Source organism: Electrophorus electricus, chromosome 10, assembly GCF_041902795.1.
Source record: "Electrophorus electricus isolate QZ-2024a chromosome 10, ASM4190279v1, whole genome shotgun sequence".
NCBI classification, from domain to species: domain Eukaryota; kingdom Metazoa; phylum Chordata; class Actinopteri; order Gymnotiformes; family Gymnotidae; genus Electrophorus; species Electrophorus electricus.
This window is the reverse complement of record NC_137506.1, coordinates 27846969-27860134: the sequence shown is the minus strand read 5'-3', so window position 1 is coordinate 27860134 and position 13166 is coordinate 27846969. Positions and strand designations below refer to the sequence as shown.

The 13166-nt window shown below is 38.4% G+C and overlaps 1 protein-coding gene across 5 annotated transcripts in view; it reads right to left on the bottom strand.

The window, feature by feature from the left end:
- The window catches only part of ltk (leukocyte receptor tyrosine kinase), a 39848-nt gene that overhangs the window by 15886 nt on the left and 10796 nt on the right, over positions 1-13166 (bottom strand). For all 5 annotated transcript variants that reach the window (XM_081721982.1, XM_081721983.1, XM_081721985.1 and 2 more), the window contains exons 2-10: positions 10267-10365; positions 8743-8892; positions 8188-8413; positions 5145-5284; positions 4686-4826; positions 2285-2434; positions 1559-1659; positions 1032-1195; positions 807-901 (exon numbers count right to left, since the gene is read on the bottom strand). In XM_081721982.1, the coding sequence (XP_081578108.1) occupies positions 807-901; positions 1032-1195; positions 1559-1659; positions 2285-2434; positions 4686-4826; positions 5145-5284; positions 8188-8413; positions 8743-8892; positions 10267-10365 (1266 nt within the window). The remainder of the gene's footprint in view (positions 1-806; positions 902-1031; positions 1196-1558; positions 1660-2284; positions 2435-4685; positions 4827-5144; positions 5285-8187; positions 8414-8742; positions 8893-10266; positions 10366-13166) is intronic.

Here is a 13166-nt window from a genome sequence, read left to right as displayed (position 1 = left end):
AGTTGCAATTTATTTAGCAATGAATAACTTATCTTTTCACCAAAAGTTATACAGCCAGAAACTGAATCGCAGGCATGACACCTCAGTTTAGAGCCATGTAATGTGTTCTCTGCATTTGGGGAATGTATGTTACACAGCTGGCGTTCCCATAAATTTGGCAGGGCAGATGTGTTTCCCTATTACACTTAAAACACCATGTTTCCAGTTTGCAAGCTCAGGGACCGATTCTCCTCCTCAAACACAACCGTTATGCACTGAAAACCTAGGATGAGAATTTTTACAAGAATTTCCATGCCACAAGACAAATACATGTTAAGATGGAAACTTTTTCTATCACCCTCCTCTTCCATCAGAAAGAAAATGTGGAACTACATCAAGAGCTCAGCAAGGTTTGCCTCCCACTGATAATTGCAGCTAAAACTGTGTGAGTGCATCTCCCCCCTTTAGGGCTTATTTATGACTCTTATTTCACATTCAGCAGAAAGATTTCCTGAGCAATTGGTTATAAAAACTTAAAATACCATATAGCCAGTGGTGATCAAACACATAATGTACATAATACACAAAGGAACATCAATACCTAAGAAACAGTAGATAATAGCAAATTCAACACAGCACAAACATTTCAATGTTGTAATGTATGCTTTACTTAATAAAGTTTTAGTTGTTTAAAAAGATTACCAAAGATTACCTATCACTATTTGTCTAAGCATCATTGACTAATACACAATACAAAAAAGAGCGCTTTTTTGCTTTTGGCTTCAGTATAACAGAGAGCATAGATTTGTGGTATAGCACACGGTCACCTGAGTCAAAACATGTTGCACTTAAAGCAATGTTATCCAGCGCGATGTCAGCCTGTGAGCCTGAAGCCCACAGGATTTGTACTCTCAGATGGAACCTGCAATGCAAATCAACAAACCAAGGGAGGTCATGATGGTCAAGAAACATTTCTACCTCATTTCAGTTATCCATTAAAATGGCTCATGCTGAGATGTTTGATGCCAAAAATAAATCAACATCTACATTACCTATTTGTTCGGAGGTTGGTGATCTGCAGAGTGACATCTTGCCAGATGTCCTTCCACTGTCCAGTTCTTTCCCACAATATTGGATTTGTTACATTACCATTTTCTACCATCAACAGTAGCACTGTGCCATTAAAATCCCCATACAGATACAGTGAAAACTGCAACTACATATGGGAAACATAAGTAATGGATTAATGATGACACCTGACGAAAACCTGTTGATGATTTTCTAAAAAGGCCAATATTTTCTTGAGCTATGAGTGAATAACCTGTACAGGCTTCAGGCCTAGAATACAAATTTAAAAGCATCAAAGAAATTACTGAGCCTGAAATCCACCCTTCTGGCAGTAAAAATTAATTTGTCATTCAGGAATAAAAGTACAGGTTTTGGAGAATTGCTGTATATATATCTCAATTCATAAAGGACACCTTAATGCAGCACATCTGAAAGAACTGGTCCACTCTTCAAAATTATCCTTGTAGAAGTAAACTTGGCTGAGAGTGAGACATCCATCTTCAATTCTTACCTGACACTCTGGACTAGACGCAGACAAGGGAAGAGTTGGGCTTTGAATGAATGCTTCATTGCTCTTGACATTACTTCTGACCTTTAGAAACAGGAAGTGACCTAAGGCAAGAACAGAAGCCTTAGCACCCAGGAAACAGGCCTGCTACTTATAATGCTATATTTTGCAATTATTATAGACTGTAAATTGTATATGAAAGCTTGTATAATCTTTTGAGTTCAGAAAATAACTTCAGTGTGTGAAAAGAGCATAATCATATTAAAGATAGAGTATAAATGTTTTAGAATAACCAGGACATACTGTCCATCTTGGCCATAATGATTTTTACTTTTACATAATGAAATATCACAATGATTTTTACTTATTTTTACATATGGAGAGAAATATCATAAAACTCTGGGAAAGTGCCATTATGCCCACATTTTGTCCACAAGCCTTTACTCTGCATTCCAAATACATGTAACTAAATATTGCTTAGACAAATTACCAGAAGGCAATGATGAAACTGCAGTTTCAATAGCAACAACAACAGCAAAGATTTTTATTATTTCAGGCACGTACACATTTAACTCTGCCCACGTACCACTTGATTAACCTGCCAGACTTAGCTGCCCTGATAAGGCCAAAATCTAAGTAAATGTTTAATATGCTGCCATGAGTAATGTGAAATTAAAAATAGTACTATTTTATGCTGAATTACTGGCTACTTTAAGGTCACATAATTACCTTGAGTGTTTTGGAGAGTCGCTCCTAAAAGGTCAGTGCTTTCAGATAGTTGTTCTCCCCTGGCCAGCATCCAGGAATAGTGTTCATCAGAAGCTGACCACTCACAGGAGCCAGACTCAAATGAACAGTATGACCCCAGGGGTAAGGTATCTGCAAAGGCAAATTACAGACATTTCTTTTTGATCATATGATATGCAGCAACTGAAAGAAAGGCCCATAATACATGTCATAAATTCCAGAGGTTGCCAATAACCACAAACATCTAGAATGTACTAGAGTACTTGATTTATAAATGCTGATTTCCTGTGTGGCATGCTGGGGTTATTATGATATCTACTCCTTCCTTCTTCATTAGCAAAATCAGAAAAGCAAGGAGGTGATGAAGCAAGGAGGCACTGACTGTAAAAGATCTCTAATCTCTAGCCCTAATCTTGCCTGATAAAAGTGTGACAGGCCACACAATAAAACTTCAATCAGATGGTACTCTACTGTGCAAATACAGTTTTACTGTTCAACAATCCTGCACATAAATTTCTTTACTTTCTGGAAGCAATTGTGCACTTCTCTGGGGGCGTGTGCCTTATTTATATTACAGTGAAGAGAATCTTGATTTAGTATCTGGCATGTTTTGTGTTAATGGAATGGACCAGTGGTTCAAAATTCATACTTGGCATAAAAGGGGTAAATATCTATGAGCAAAAACTTTTGAGATGATATCAAACATGTTAACTTGTAAACATGTTAACTTGTCATGTGGGTTCTGTTCATCTAGATAGAAAGCACATGCTTTGCTCGCATTACATACCTGAAGATGGAAAAAATGGGGGCAAAGAAGTACCATACACTGAGCTGACAACACAGTTCTGCTTCTTATGGATGAATGCCTGCACTCGTGCTTTAAGGGGCACATTTGACAGTGAAAGGAATGTACTTTCAGGTTGGCAAATCCACCAACTCAGGTGACAGGATTAATAATTTATCAAGACTTAAAAGTTTAATACACTTAATGTGTGTGGCACACAGCCTGTCATTAACTTCACAGTACCCTTTCAAAGTGTTCCATCGCACTACTCCATGCAGTTTACTATTTGTGTTCAATGAAATGCCAACTGGCAAAATTTAACTTAGAAATCTTATAAGTATGAATTGTTCACACACTACCATTGAAAAGTCACAATTATTTTGTTTTTGTTTCCTTAGCGTGTCCTGAAAATTTTAAGAAAACACAAGTTTAGATGTGTGGAACCTAGGCTATATCCCCACCGGCAGTTTGGGGACCTTTCCTTAATTAATGTCAGACGAATTGGGGAACACTGAAAAGTTCAGCCAGGATTAAACATGCATATTTTTATTGATCTTGTACCCCTATAGTGAGTGTGGTGTGAGTACATTTTCCAGGACACTACATTTTTCAACCAGGTGGAGACCAAGGATGAAGTACGGCAACATGATTCATTGTCAGTCTAAAGGCAGGGCAGAAGCTGTAATAGGTAAGATATGAAAGATATAGATATTTTTGGTAAAATGTTCATTTTTACACATTGCGATTTTCCTGGCAGTGAGAATAATAAACTGCAATGACACTGGGGATGAACTTTCAGATTCTCAGTGAGAGGGGTAAAGTGTGCCTTGAAGTATGGACAAAGACCTGGTTATGTCCTGGATACACTATATATGTCCAAAAGCATGTAGACACCTGACAATAACAATGAGCTTGTTAGACTCCCAATTCCAAAACCATGAGCATTAATATAAAGTTGACCCTTTATTTGAGGCTTTACACAAGATTTTGGGATTTGTTGCATCTAAAGACAGTTTGGAACTCTGTAGTGAGTGACACAACAGAGGCTAGGTTATGTCCTATATGCTTCAGTGCTCATCAGCACCACACTAATAGTTCAAGTAGTTTAATTGTACTTACAATAATAGCACTTACAGACCTAGCTGGGCAGAAATTTCATGAACTGCCTTCTGACAAAGGTAGCATCCTACAACAGCACCACATTTTAATTTATAGAGATCAGAGAAGTCACTCAATCTGATCAAAAGCCTAATCTGCCTCCATATAGATTACACCTATGGAGGAAACATAGGTGGTGTAGATAATGTTAAATAGATGTCTGATATCAAAAAATGAGCAGCAACCTTTAATAAAGTCAGTTTGATCATCCAATAAGTTTGTGGAAGTGTGAACACAATTCAAACAGCCAAGACTTTGGTTTATATTTAGTAATAGTTGCATAGTGAACTTATTGGTCAATATTAACCACCGCTTATGGGGTCTTGGTCCCTTTTTAAAAGTTATGAGAAAAATTCAGTTATATCTGTTATTGCAGTACATCACATTGTCCGGAGCTATGCACTGCCTAGTGAAAGCTCCCCAAAGCCCTACCAGACTCACCACAAATGATGCCCTCATCTTCCCCCAGGGGGCAGTCAGCATGAAAATCGCACACTCGACGTTTGTCTATACAGCCCCCCAAATTACAATGAAAGGTGGCATGCTCGTCACATTCTGAGCGCTGCTCAAAATCATGGTTTTCTGTGAGGTAACAAGAGGGAGGCAGTGAAGAGATTTAGCCAAGGCATCATACGCATGGATCCAAACAGATGCATAATAGCAAAATTTCAACTAGGTGCCAAAACTAACTGTCCATCATGATATGTGCAATGGAATTTAAGTACAACATCTAACTGGCTTGAGTCGATTAGCCAATAGAGCACACAGTTTAACTGTACCAGACACAACTGAAAACTCACTGCCAAATCGTAGTCAAGGCAAAGGCCACACCTGTACAGTCTTTAGCTACATACTCATAACACACTGCATATTGTATATGATACTAGGTAAAGAACTCACCAATATGACAGTCCTTCAGCTCCAGTGAATCAATGGCCACCAGTCCAACATCATGACCACTACAAGAAGTGTACTGCACTGTCACCTCGAAAGGCTCATCCATTTTACCGATCAGTGCTTCCAGTACCTCCCAAGATGCCCTGGCCCACAAAGATTAAAATCATAAGTGAATGCAAGATTATGCTTTTTTTTCTTTTTTTTTTTTTAAGGGTAATGCTCCATATTCCTGCTTTTGTTTCATTAAAACACTACACCAACAAGGTCATATTTTATTCAAACCCCTTAAAATATTAACACTGATTTTTCTCCTGTTTTTTCTCATTTTCTTCTCATTTCTCATTTCTCAACAAGGATGCAGCAAGTCATGGGGGAAACAGCGGAGGTACAGACACTGGTTAAGAGGATGCTATATTTGTTGGACTTGCATGACAACACCGATTAGGTTCGTGCTGCCAAGAGGTATGCTGCTTTGGCTGATTTGCTTGACGGGATTGTCAGGAGGGACACCAGTGGCTGGGGAGATCACCAGTTATCCCCCTGTGGCCTGCCTCTCCACAGACCCATCTGCGATCATGGACAGGTATGTGGTAGGCCTGCTCCAAGCAGGAATCTACTTCTCTGGGGAAAGAGGAGAATGCCTGAAATGGCAACTTCTCCCAGCCCAAACAGCCACCACCTCCTGAGAGTGCCCCGGTTATGAAGCCACAGGGGGATAGCCCCGACACGTCCACTCAGAGATGGTGGCCCATCTCTCCGTGTCCGAAAAAGGGAGGCCCCATGGAATTTCTTGGAGGGGGGTTTAGGAGCCCCTGAGTTGGTTCCCCCCTAGACGACCACCAAAAGGTCCGGTTGGCCCAGAGGAGTGGCCAGGAATTTGTTTAACTGGTGCCCTCTCTTGGTGACTATTGGTAAACATTGCTGGTTTTCACACATCTCGACTCGTACTTGCATCCTGCCTCGACTTGTAACAGGATCTCTACATGTCAATGACAGAGAGAAACATGCTGTGTAAGGTCTTTAGGGTCTTTACTCTCATCCCACATCACTCCAAAATTTCTTAATAGCAGAATTCCTTCATCAGTCAGGATAAATGCACTACAGAGCCTCATTAGCCAATATAGCTATATGCTGTGACTTCAGAAAATGTTTTTTTCCCATATCAAGGTGTTTTCACCTGAAAACAGTATTGTACATTTGTCTTGTAAATGAGTATGCAATTACAGATGAAATATTCAGATGCAATATTCTACTGTTACTGCCTCCATAGTGAGTGTGTGTGTCTGCAGATGAATCCTGGAAATTAGCCAAAATTTGTTTTAGCACATTTTTTAGTTACCCAAGGAGCATTGGAGAATTTAGACCAAATGCAAATACATCAGCAAATCACTAGACTGTACCTTATTTCAACAACAACTTTGAAAATTTGGGGAATGCTGTTATATAGTTTGAACATTATGAGTAAGCTTTTTTTTTCACGAGAAGAATACCTCAAATGTGACCTTATAGCTTAATTTGTCCTTCTTCAAACAAACTATTCAAATGTCAAAAAAGGCCTAGAGTAGCTCAATGGATCGTGTCATTTACTTCCATTGCTATGAGGTTCAGGTTGTTTGCTCATTATACAAGGTCATATACTATATACAAGGTCATTTTGTAATGCCTAAGGTCACATTACAATTAACAGACAGCTTTTACATCCAGTCACACATCAGTGAGAAGCAGCGGCCAACTGCACACAACATTCTCGCAGCACCTGGGGGACTGAATCAGGTGCAGGGAAGGGAGAGAGGACAACCCACAGGAGCATCCAGACTGAGAACGTAATCATATGGTTGACCTTTCTGTTTCTTTGACATGCATCAGCAATATCCAGATGTTCAAGCCTGTGTCTAGCCTGTCATTTTTGTGTAGGGTCTACTACAATTACTGTCACCTATTACTATTACTGTGTGTGTAATACTATTACATAATGTTGTGTCTTGAAATGAATAGTAAAATATATATTTATTTACCAAAAAAAAAATACAAAGACTCATTATATGAAAGCAGTACTTTTCAACTCCCATCCCTACCCCCCACAGAGTGTGGTCAGAACTGTTGTTGAAGCCCCTGTTAATTTATGTCTTCCAGTGATTTAAAGACATGACTCACATGACTGCATTATACAAAATGCAAAGACCAAGGAAGACATTTACAGTTCTTGTGTTGAAACAGATTTACAGAGGCATTCTTGTTAGGGCTTCTGAACAATTTGTATAATTTTACTTTTTGGGTCACTGCTTAATTGAGACTCAACCTTTCCCATAACATACATAACTTCAGTTTGTCCATCAGCTAAATCAGATTTGTATGATACAGCCCTCAGTGACACAACCTCAAACCTGTTAGGCACTGAGCCACACAATCTTCAATTGATGTCAGTCATTTTAAATAGACAACAAGCATAAGTGTATAGGCTCCATTATGCTCATAGTGTCCCTTTCCAAATTGCAATGCATCATAACCCATTTCTAGCCCTCTGTCAAAGCCAATTTTGAAAAAGACATATTGGTACCTACTTTTAGAAACAAAATGATTTCATCCATCTTGGCATAGCTGCTTCCAACACAAGAAAATCAATATTTAGAAGATTTCCATTACAAAAGGCTTAGAGAGGGTATTCGCCTCCACTGCTCTCAGAACAGAGCCTGCATCTCATTCTGATGTCAAGCAAAGCATGTATTTGTCTTCACATTTGTATCACTTGGTCTGCCGTACATTTATCAATCAAATCGTGTAACTCAGATGGCAATATACACAGACAGAATCATTCATAGCATGACCAATAGAGCCATGATTTTACATTTTTACTGGTAAGAGCACCAATAAAATTCAATAATCTCAATAATTCAAGGACTATATAATGTCTGTTGTAGAACACTAAAATGACCTTTCAGATGCACTGATCATGAGCTATCAACTAAACAACTTCTGTTGAATGCCACCATTCGGAAGACAGCAAAACGTCAAACTACATCTTAAAACTGTAAAAACTGATTCTAACCTGTTGCCATCTTGCTCCCTGTTGATGAAGGGTGGCGAGCTGATGATGACAGAGTCAGTCAGTTTCACAGAGACAGTCACGTTTCCCCTTTTGGGCTCCGGTTGAAAGCAAGCCAAACGGACCTGACACAGCGGCCCGCTACTCAGCACTACCGGACTGGTGATGTGAAATGTACAGCTCCCAGAAGCACCTAGGACTGAGTTGGGCTTTAAAATCAGGAAATGACCTATGAGAAGGAACACAGAGACTCTTTCATAACAGCTCACTATATAGGTGCAAAAATACCAAGTAGTCTTTTCACATTATTGCACTGTAGACTTAAAATCAAAGAGAAAAGCATAACGTTATGCCACACATGAGAAATCAATAAATATAGCTCTAAAATATTTTCAGAATGTGACAAACAATTATTTCCATGAATTGTTGTAAATTCCTTTAGCTGGGAAATGGGTAGAAATGTTACCCAACACTGAAAAGCCACTTGAAATACAACTAGCCACAGAAGTTAAAAGGCAGTGTGAAACACTTTAAAAAGGTCCTGCTTTGTAACACTACCTTTAAAATCTCCAACAGAATGATCCATTATTGGTTGCACATCCCATCTAGTGGGCCTGTGTTGCTGTGGTGATGTAACATACCAATCTCCACCAGTGCTGTGATTGGATATGCTCCAGGAACATGGGGATTCGAAATCACAGGAGATAACTGCAGGTGGTGGAAGTAAAGCTACATTTTAGAGGGCACATATAGGCCATACACTCAGTGAAGTCCTTCACACAGACACTGCAGTTCACCTATAAAATTCTTAGCTTTTACTCCCAAGACTTGACTTGAGGAAAGATAGGATTGATACTGAAATCACAAGAAAAGTTAGAATCAAATTACTATATCATGATGAATACTGCAAAAAGGTTTCTTACATTTATACAAGATGCATTTATGTATGCAAATGTTGTTTGGTCTTTTTCTGTTCATTTGATAGATCAATAGATATTTAAATACTTTTCTGAATCTAATTACTGACTGGAGTTGTCTCACAAAGGATAATGTGGAAAAAATACACACTAATATTTCCACGTTTGGCTTAAACATAGGCAATGGCACATGCACTGAAATATTTCTTAAAGCATGATACTAATGAAAAGCAATTTTGCCTCTTCAAGTACAATACATAAATGTAAGTATCCAAGACACATTCTATTTCCATTATCCAGTATCATACCTGTGCTAAACCTGTTTCACATTTTTTAAAATACTGTTAGAAAAAAAACTTAATAAGAGAATGAAAAGCACAGTATTTAAAACAATGAAATGTTTTATAAACATGCTAGTAAATAATCTTTTAATTAAAACAGCTTTATTTTGTTTTATATTAATTGTCTTCATATTTTATACAAAGTAATATTTAAATCAAAAGTTTTTCAGCTTTCTGAACTCAAAGTAAAAATAGATGTGTGTATCTCTTTTTGAAGAGTGTGTGCCCTAGATGCTGACAAATATTTTTGTCATAATAAATTTGTGTATAAACACTCAGTGTGTATCAATTGCTGATTTCTAGCAAGACCTTCCAAATTTGTTAGAATCCAACAACAAAATTAAGTGGAGTAAGATTGCATCAATCTGGAGAGGGAGAATTATAAATTGTTCTTGAATAGATTGTGTGCCAAATGCCATAAATATACTTTCTTTGGGGCACTGGTTGCTATAGGCTGTTCCATTGAAGCCAAGCTATCTTTAGCTGTCTCTGATCCCATACAAGGCTTTTGATGAAGGCAGATCATAGCTCACCATTAAACCCCCTGGGATACAGCAGAAACACTGCCACAGAAAAAAGACAGACTGGAACTACCACTCAGTATGAAGGGGTCATTTAAATGACATGCAGTTGATATAAGCACAACAAGCTACACTTCTGCTCAAACACATGTGAACAGCTTTCGTGCATGTGTATAAATACTCTGGATGAAAAACAGAAATATTCCCAGAATCCCTATTGTTTAATCCTAAACATCATGTGGTTCATTCTTTGTCAATGAGGGCCTGTTTTGCGTTATGGTGTAACAGTGATCGGGGTTTCACCTTTGCTTCCATCCACTCGACTCAGGTGATGAGAATATAACTGCACTGGGAGGCTCTCCTCCACTGTCCTGTCCACCAGAGCATGACTGCTCCTGATCACTGTGGAGAAGCAGGTAGGGGAAGGAAGAGAGAATGAGGGGAAGAGAGAACGGGAGAAACATTATGAAGCTCCATGGTACTCTTCCACACAATCAAAGCAATAGGTCAACTTAAAGATCAATGTTCATCTTAACTGATAACAGTATTTGCATTTTAATTATTTTTGAGCTAAAGTCCATTGCTTCAGCATCCATTCTGGGATATTAACTGCACCTGAAAAGTGCTTACCTGCTCAAATGACACTGTGTGCTTCATCAGTTAAGATTTTTTAGAACAAATATCAAAAGTAATGTTAAACTTCCATTCCATGGATTTCTTTAAATGCTATCATAAAACCCTGTTATCAGGTTGAATTATAGAACCCTTTTTGTTTAAATGTATCCTGTTTCGCCCTCCCCTGGCGCTATGAGGCTCATGCACTGTCAATTTTAAAAGCTTTAATAAACTTGAAAAAACTTCTCTCTGGATCTTTTAGACAGTTCTTTCTCATTTTTGACTGATAGTGGACAGTGAAACTCTTTGAAGAATTCCCCAAACTTGGCTTACTATATTTCACCAGTGTGAAAGTGATAAAAGCATTTATTAATATTTGCGAGAGTTTTTTCAAACACTGCTCTGTTATATATGTGAAGGTGAGTATATTTGAGGGAAGGAAAGTAAAACAACAGAAAATCTTCTGCCATAAAGGATCATCGAACATATATCATGTTAAAATACATGATATATGAAAATCTGTCCAGCTTTGATTTACAAGGAGCCAGCACATATTCTGGCTGCCTGCCTGTATTTGGCTGCAGGCTACTGATCCCAATTTGTTGACAGAGCAAAGTAGAAGTGGTTGAGTCAGCCACCCCTAAAGTTGATCCCAAGTTTGATAACATCAGCTGTAACAAATCATTAAGCAAAGCTTTTAGTATAATATCTGGCTGTGTTGCTCCAGTCATTAGCTGAAAATAGAATTGTGAGTACCCTACTAAAAGCTTTGCCATGGTTCTGCTTTTATCAATATACACTATATGACCAAAAGTACATCACACTGAACATCACACATGTACAAGGTTATTGGAGAACCCATTACACAAACTCCATGGGAAGTCAATGTTCCAGTCAACATTCCAATTAATTCCAAAGGTTTTCAGTGGGACTGAGGTCAGGGTTCTGTAGTGTCCACTGGATATGTTCAATACTTAACTTATCAAACCATGTCATTGGGCTTTGCTTTACGCACAGGAGCACAATTACACTGGAACAGAAAAGGGCGTTCCCCAAATTGTTGCCACAAGGTTGAAGCTTATAATTGTTTTAAATGTCTTTGTATGCTGTACCATTACCATTACCATTACCCTTCACTGGAACAATGAAACCTAACCCAAACCCTGAAAAACAGCCCCAGATGATTATCCCTCCTCCACCAGAATGAATACAATCCATTCTGGTAGGTAGCATTATACTGGCATCCATTTGCTTTACAGTGCTCCAGCTGATGCTTGGAATTGCACATAGTGATCTTAGGCTTGTGTGCAGCTGCTTGGAAAGGAAACACCTTTCATGAAGCTCCTGACGCAAAGATCTTGTGCTGATATTGCTTCCAGAGGCAGTGATTCAGCTTGTAGTAACAGCACTCTGTAAGTGTGCGTCATCATCCACTTCATGGCTTCCATGTCATAATGTTAGCACTTACTGGGGTAGAGCTAGCAGGACATTAATTTCAATAACTGACTCAAGTCCTATTACAGTGCCACATTTAAAGTCACTGGCTCTTCAGCATGACCTATTTTACTGTGAATGTTTCTCAGCATTGCATGCCTAGCTACTGTTGCCAGTAGGTGTGGCTAAATCACCAGATCTCCATAATTTGGTCTTATTAAGGAGCATCATAATAAACAACCTAATGCAGTTAGAGTCATGTATATTACTGAATCATTACGGTCATGGAAATGTATTCACTATTTTTTCAGCACATACAAAAGAAATCTCCTAACCAGTAAAAAAAGGACAGGGGGTTACATTACTTTCCCTTTGGAATGTTTGGAGGGCTTATGTGGAAAGGCTACAATCATCTATTTAGTTGGAAATGAGAAAAAGAGCTGGTCTCAGCCACATGACCAAATAACTTTTCATCACTTTCCAACACTTGCATGGACCCCAAAGCAAACCCATAGGGAGACCATGATAATTTAAAAAGCAAATGAACCTGTCCATTAAATTAATCATAGCAGGCAAAAGCAAAATTCATTCTAAAGTGGAACTATGTTAGCTTAGCATAATTGTCCTTGATTGACTGCCTAAGTGATTTATCCTAGTTCACCTATAGCGTCTGTTCTTTTTCAGGATTGGTATGATGTCTTTAAATAACTTTCAATTGCTTTCTTTTTGTTTGAGTGAGACAGAAATGTCCTTCAGGACATAGTAATTTCATATCTGACATAAAAATTAGGGATGGCATGTATAAATGCCTTGGTAAATCAGTTGCTATAAAAATCTATTGCATAGCCATAAACAAAATGGCCTGACAACCAATGCCATGAGATATGAATTACCTTATGGTTAAAGCATATTATGTCACTGAGAGCACAAAAAACATAGATTAGGAGAAAATAACACAGTATTTTCTCATTTTCGATTTATTCAGAGCTTTTATTCAGAGAGTATCAGAGCAAAGTCTTAAATGTGTACCCTGATGAAAGGAAGTGACTGTTCAAGACTAGGAAAAACTAACTGGGTAAGGCTGTTAAAAATAAACTGGAAACAAAAGCCACAGACAGCAGTTAAAAGCATCCCACTGAAGTGCTTGGACTCAA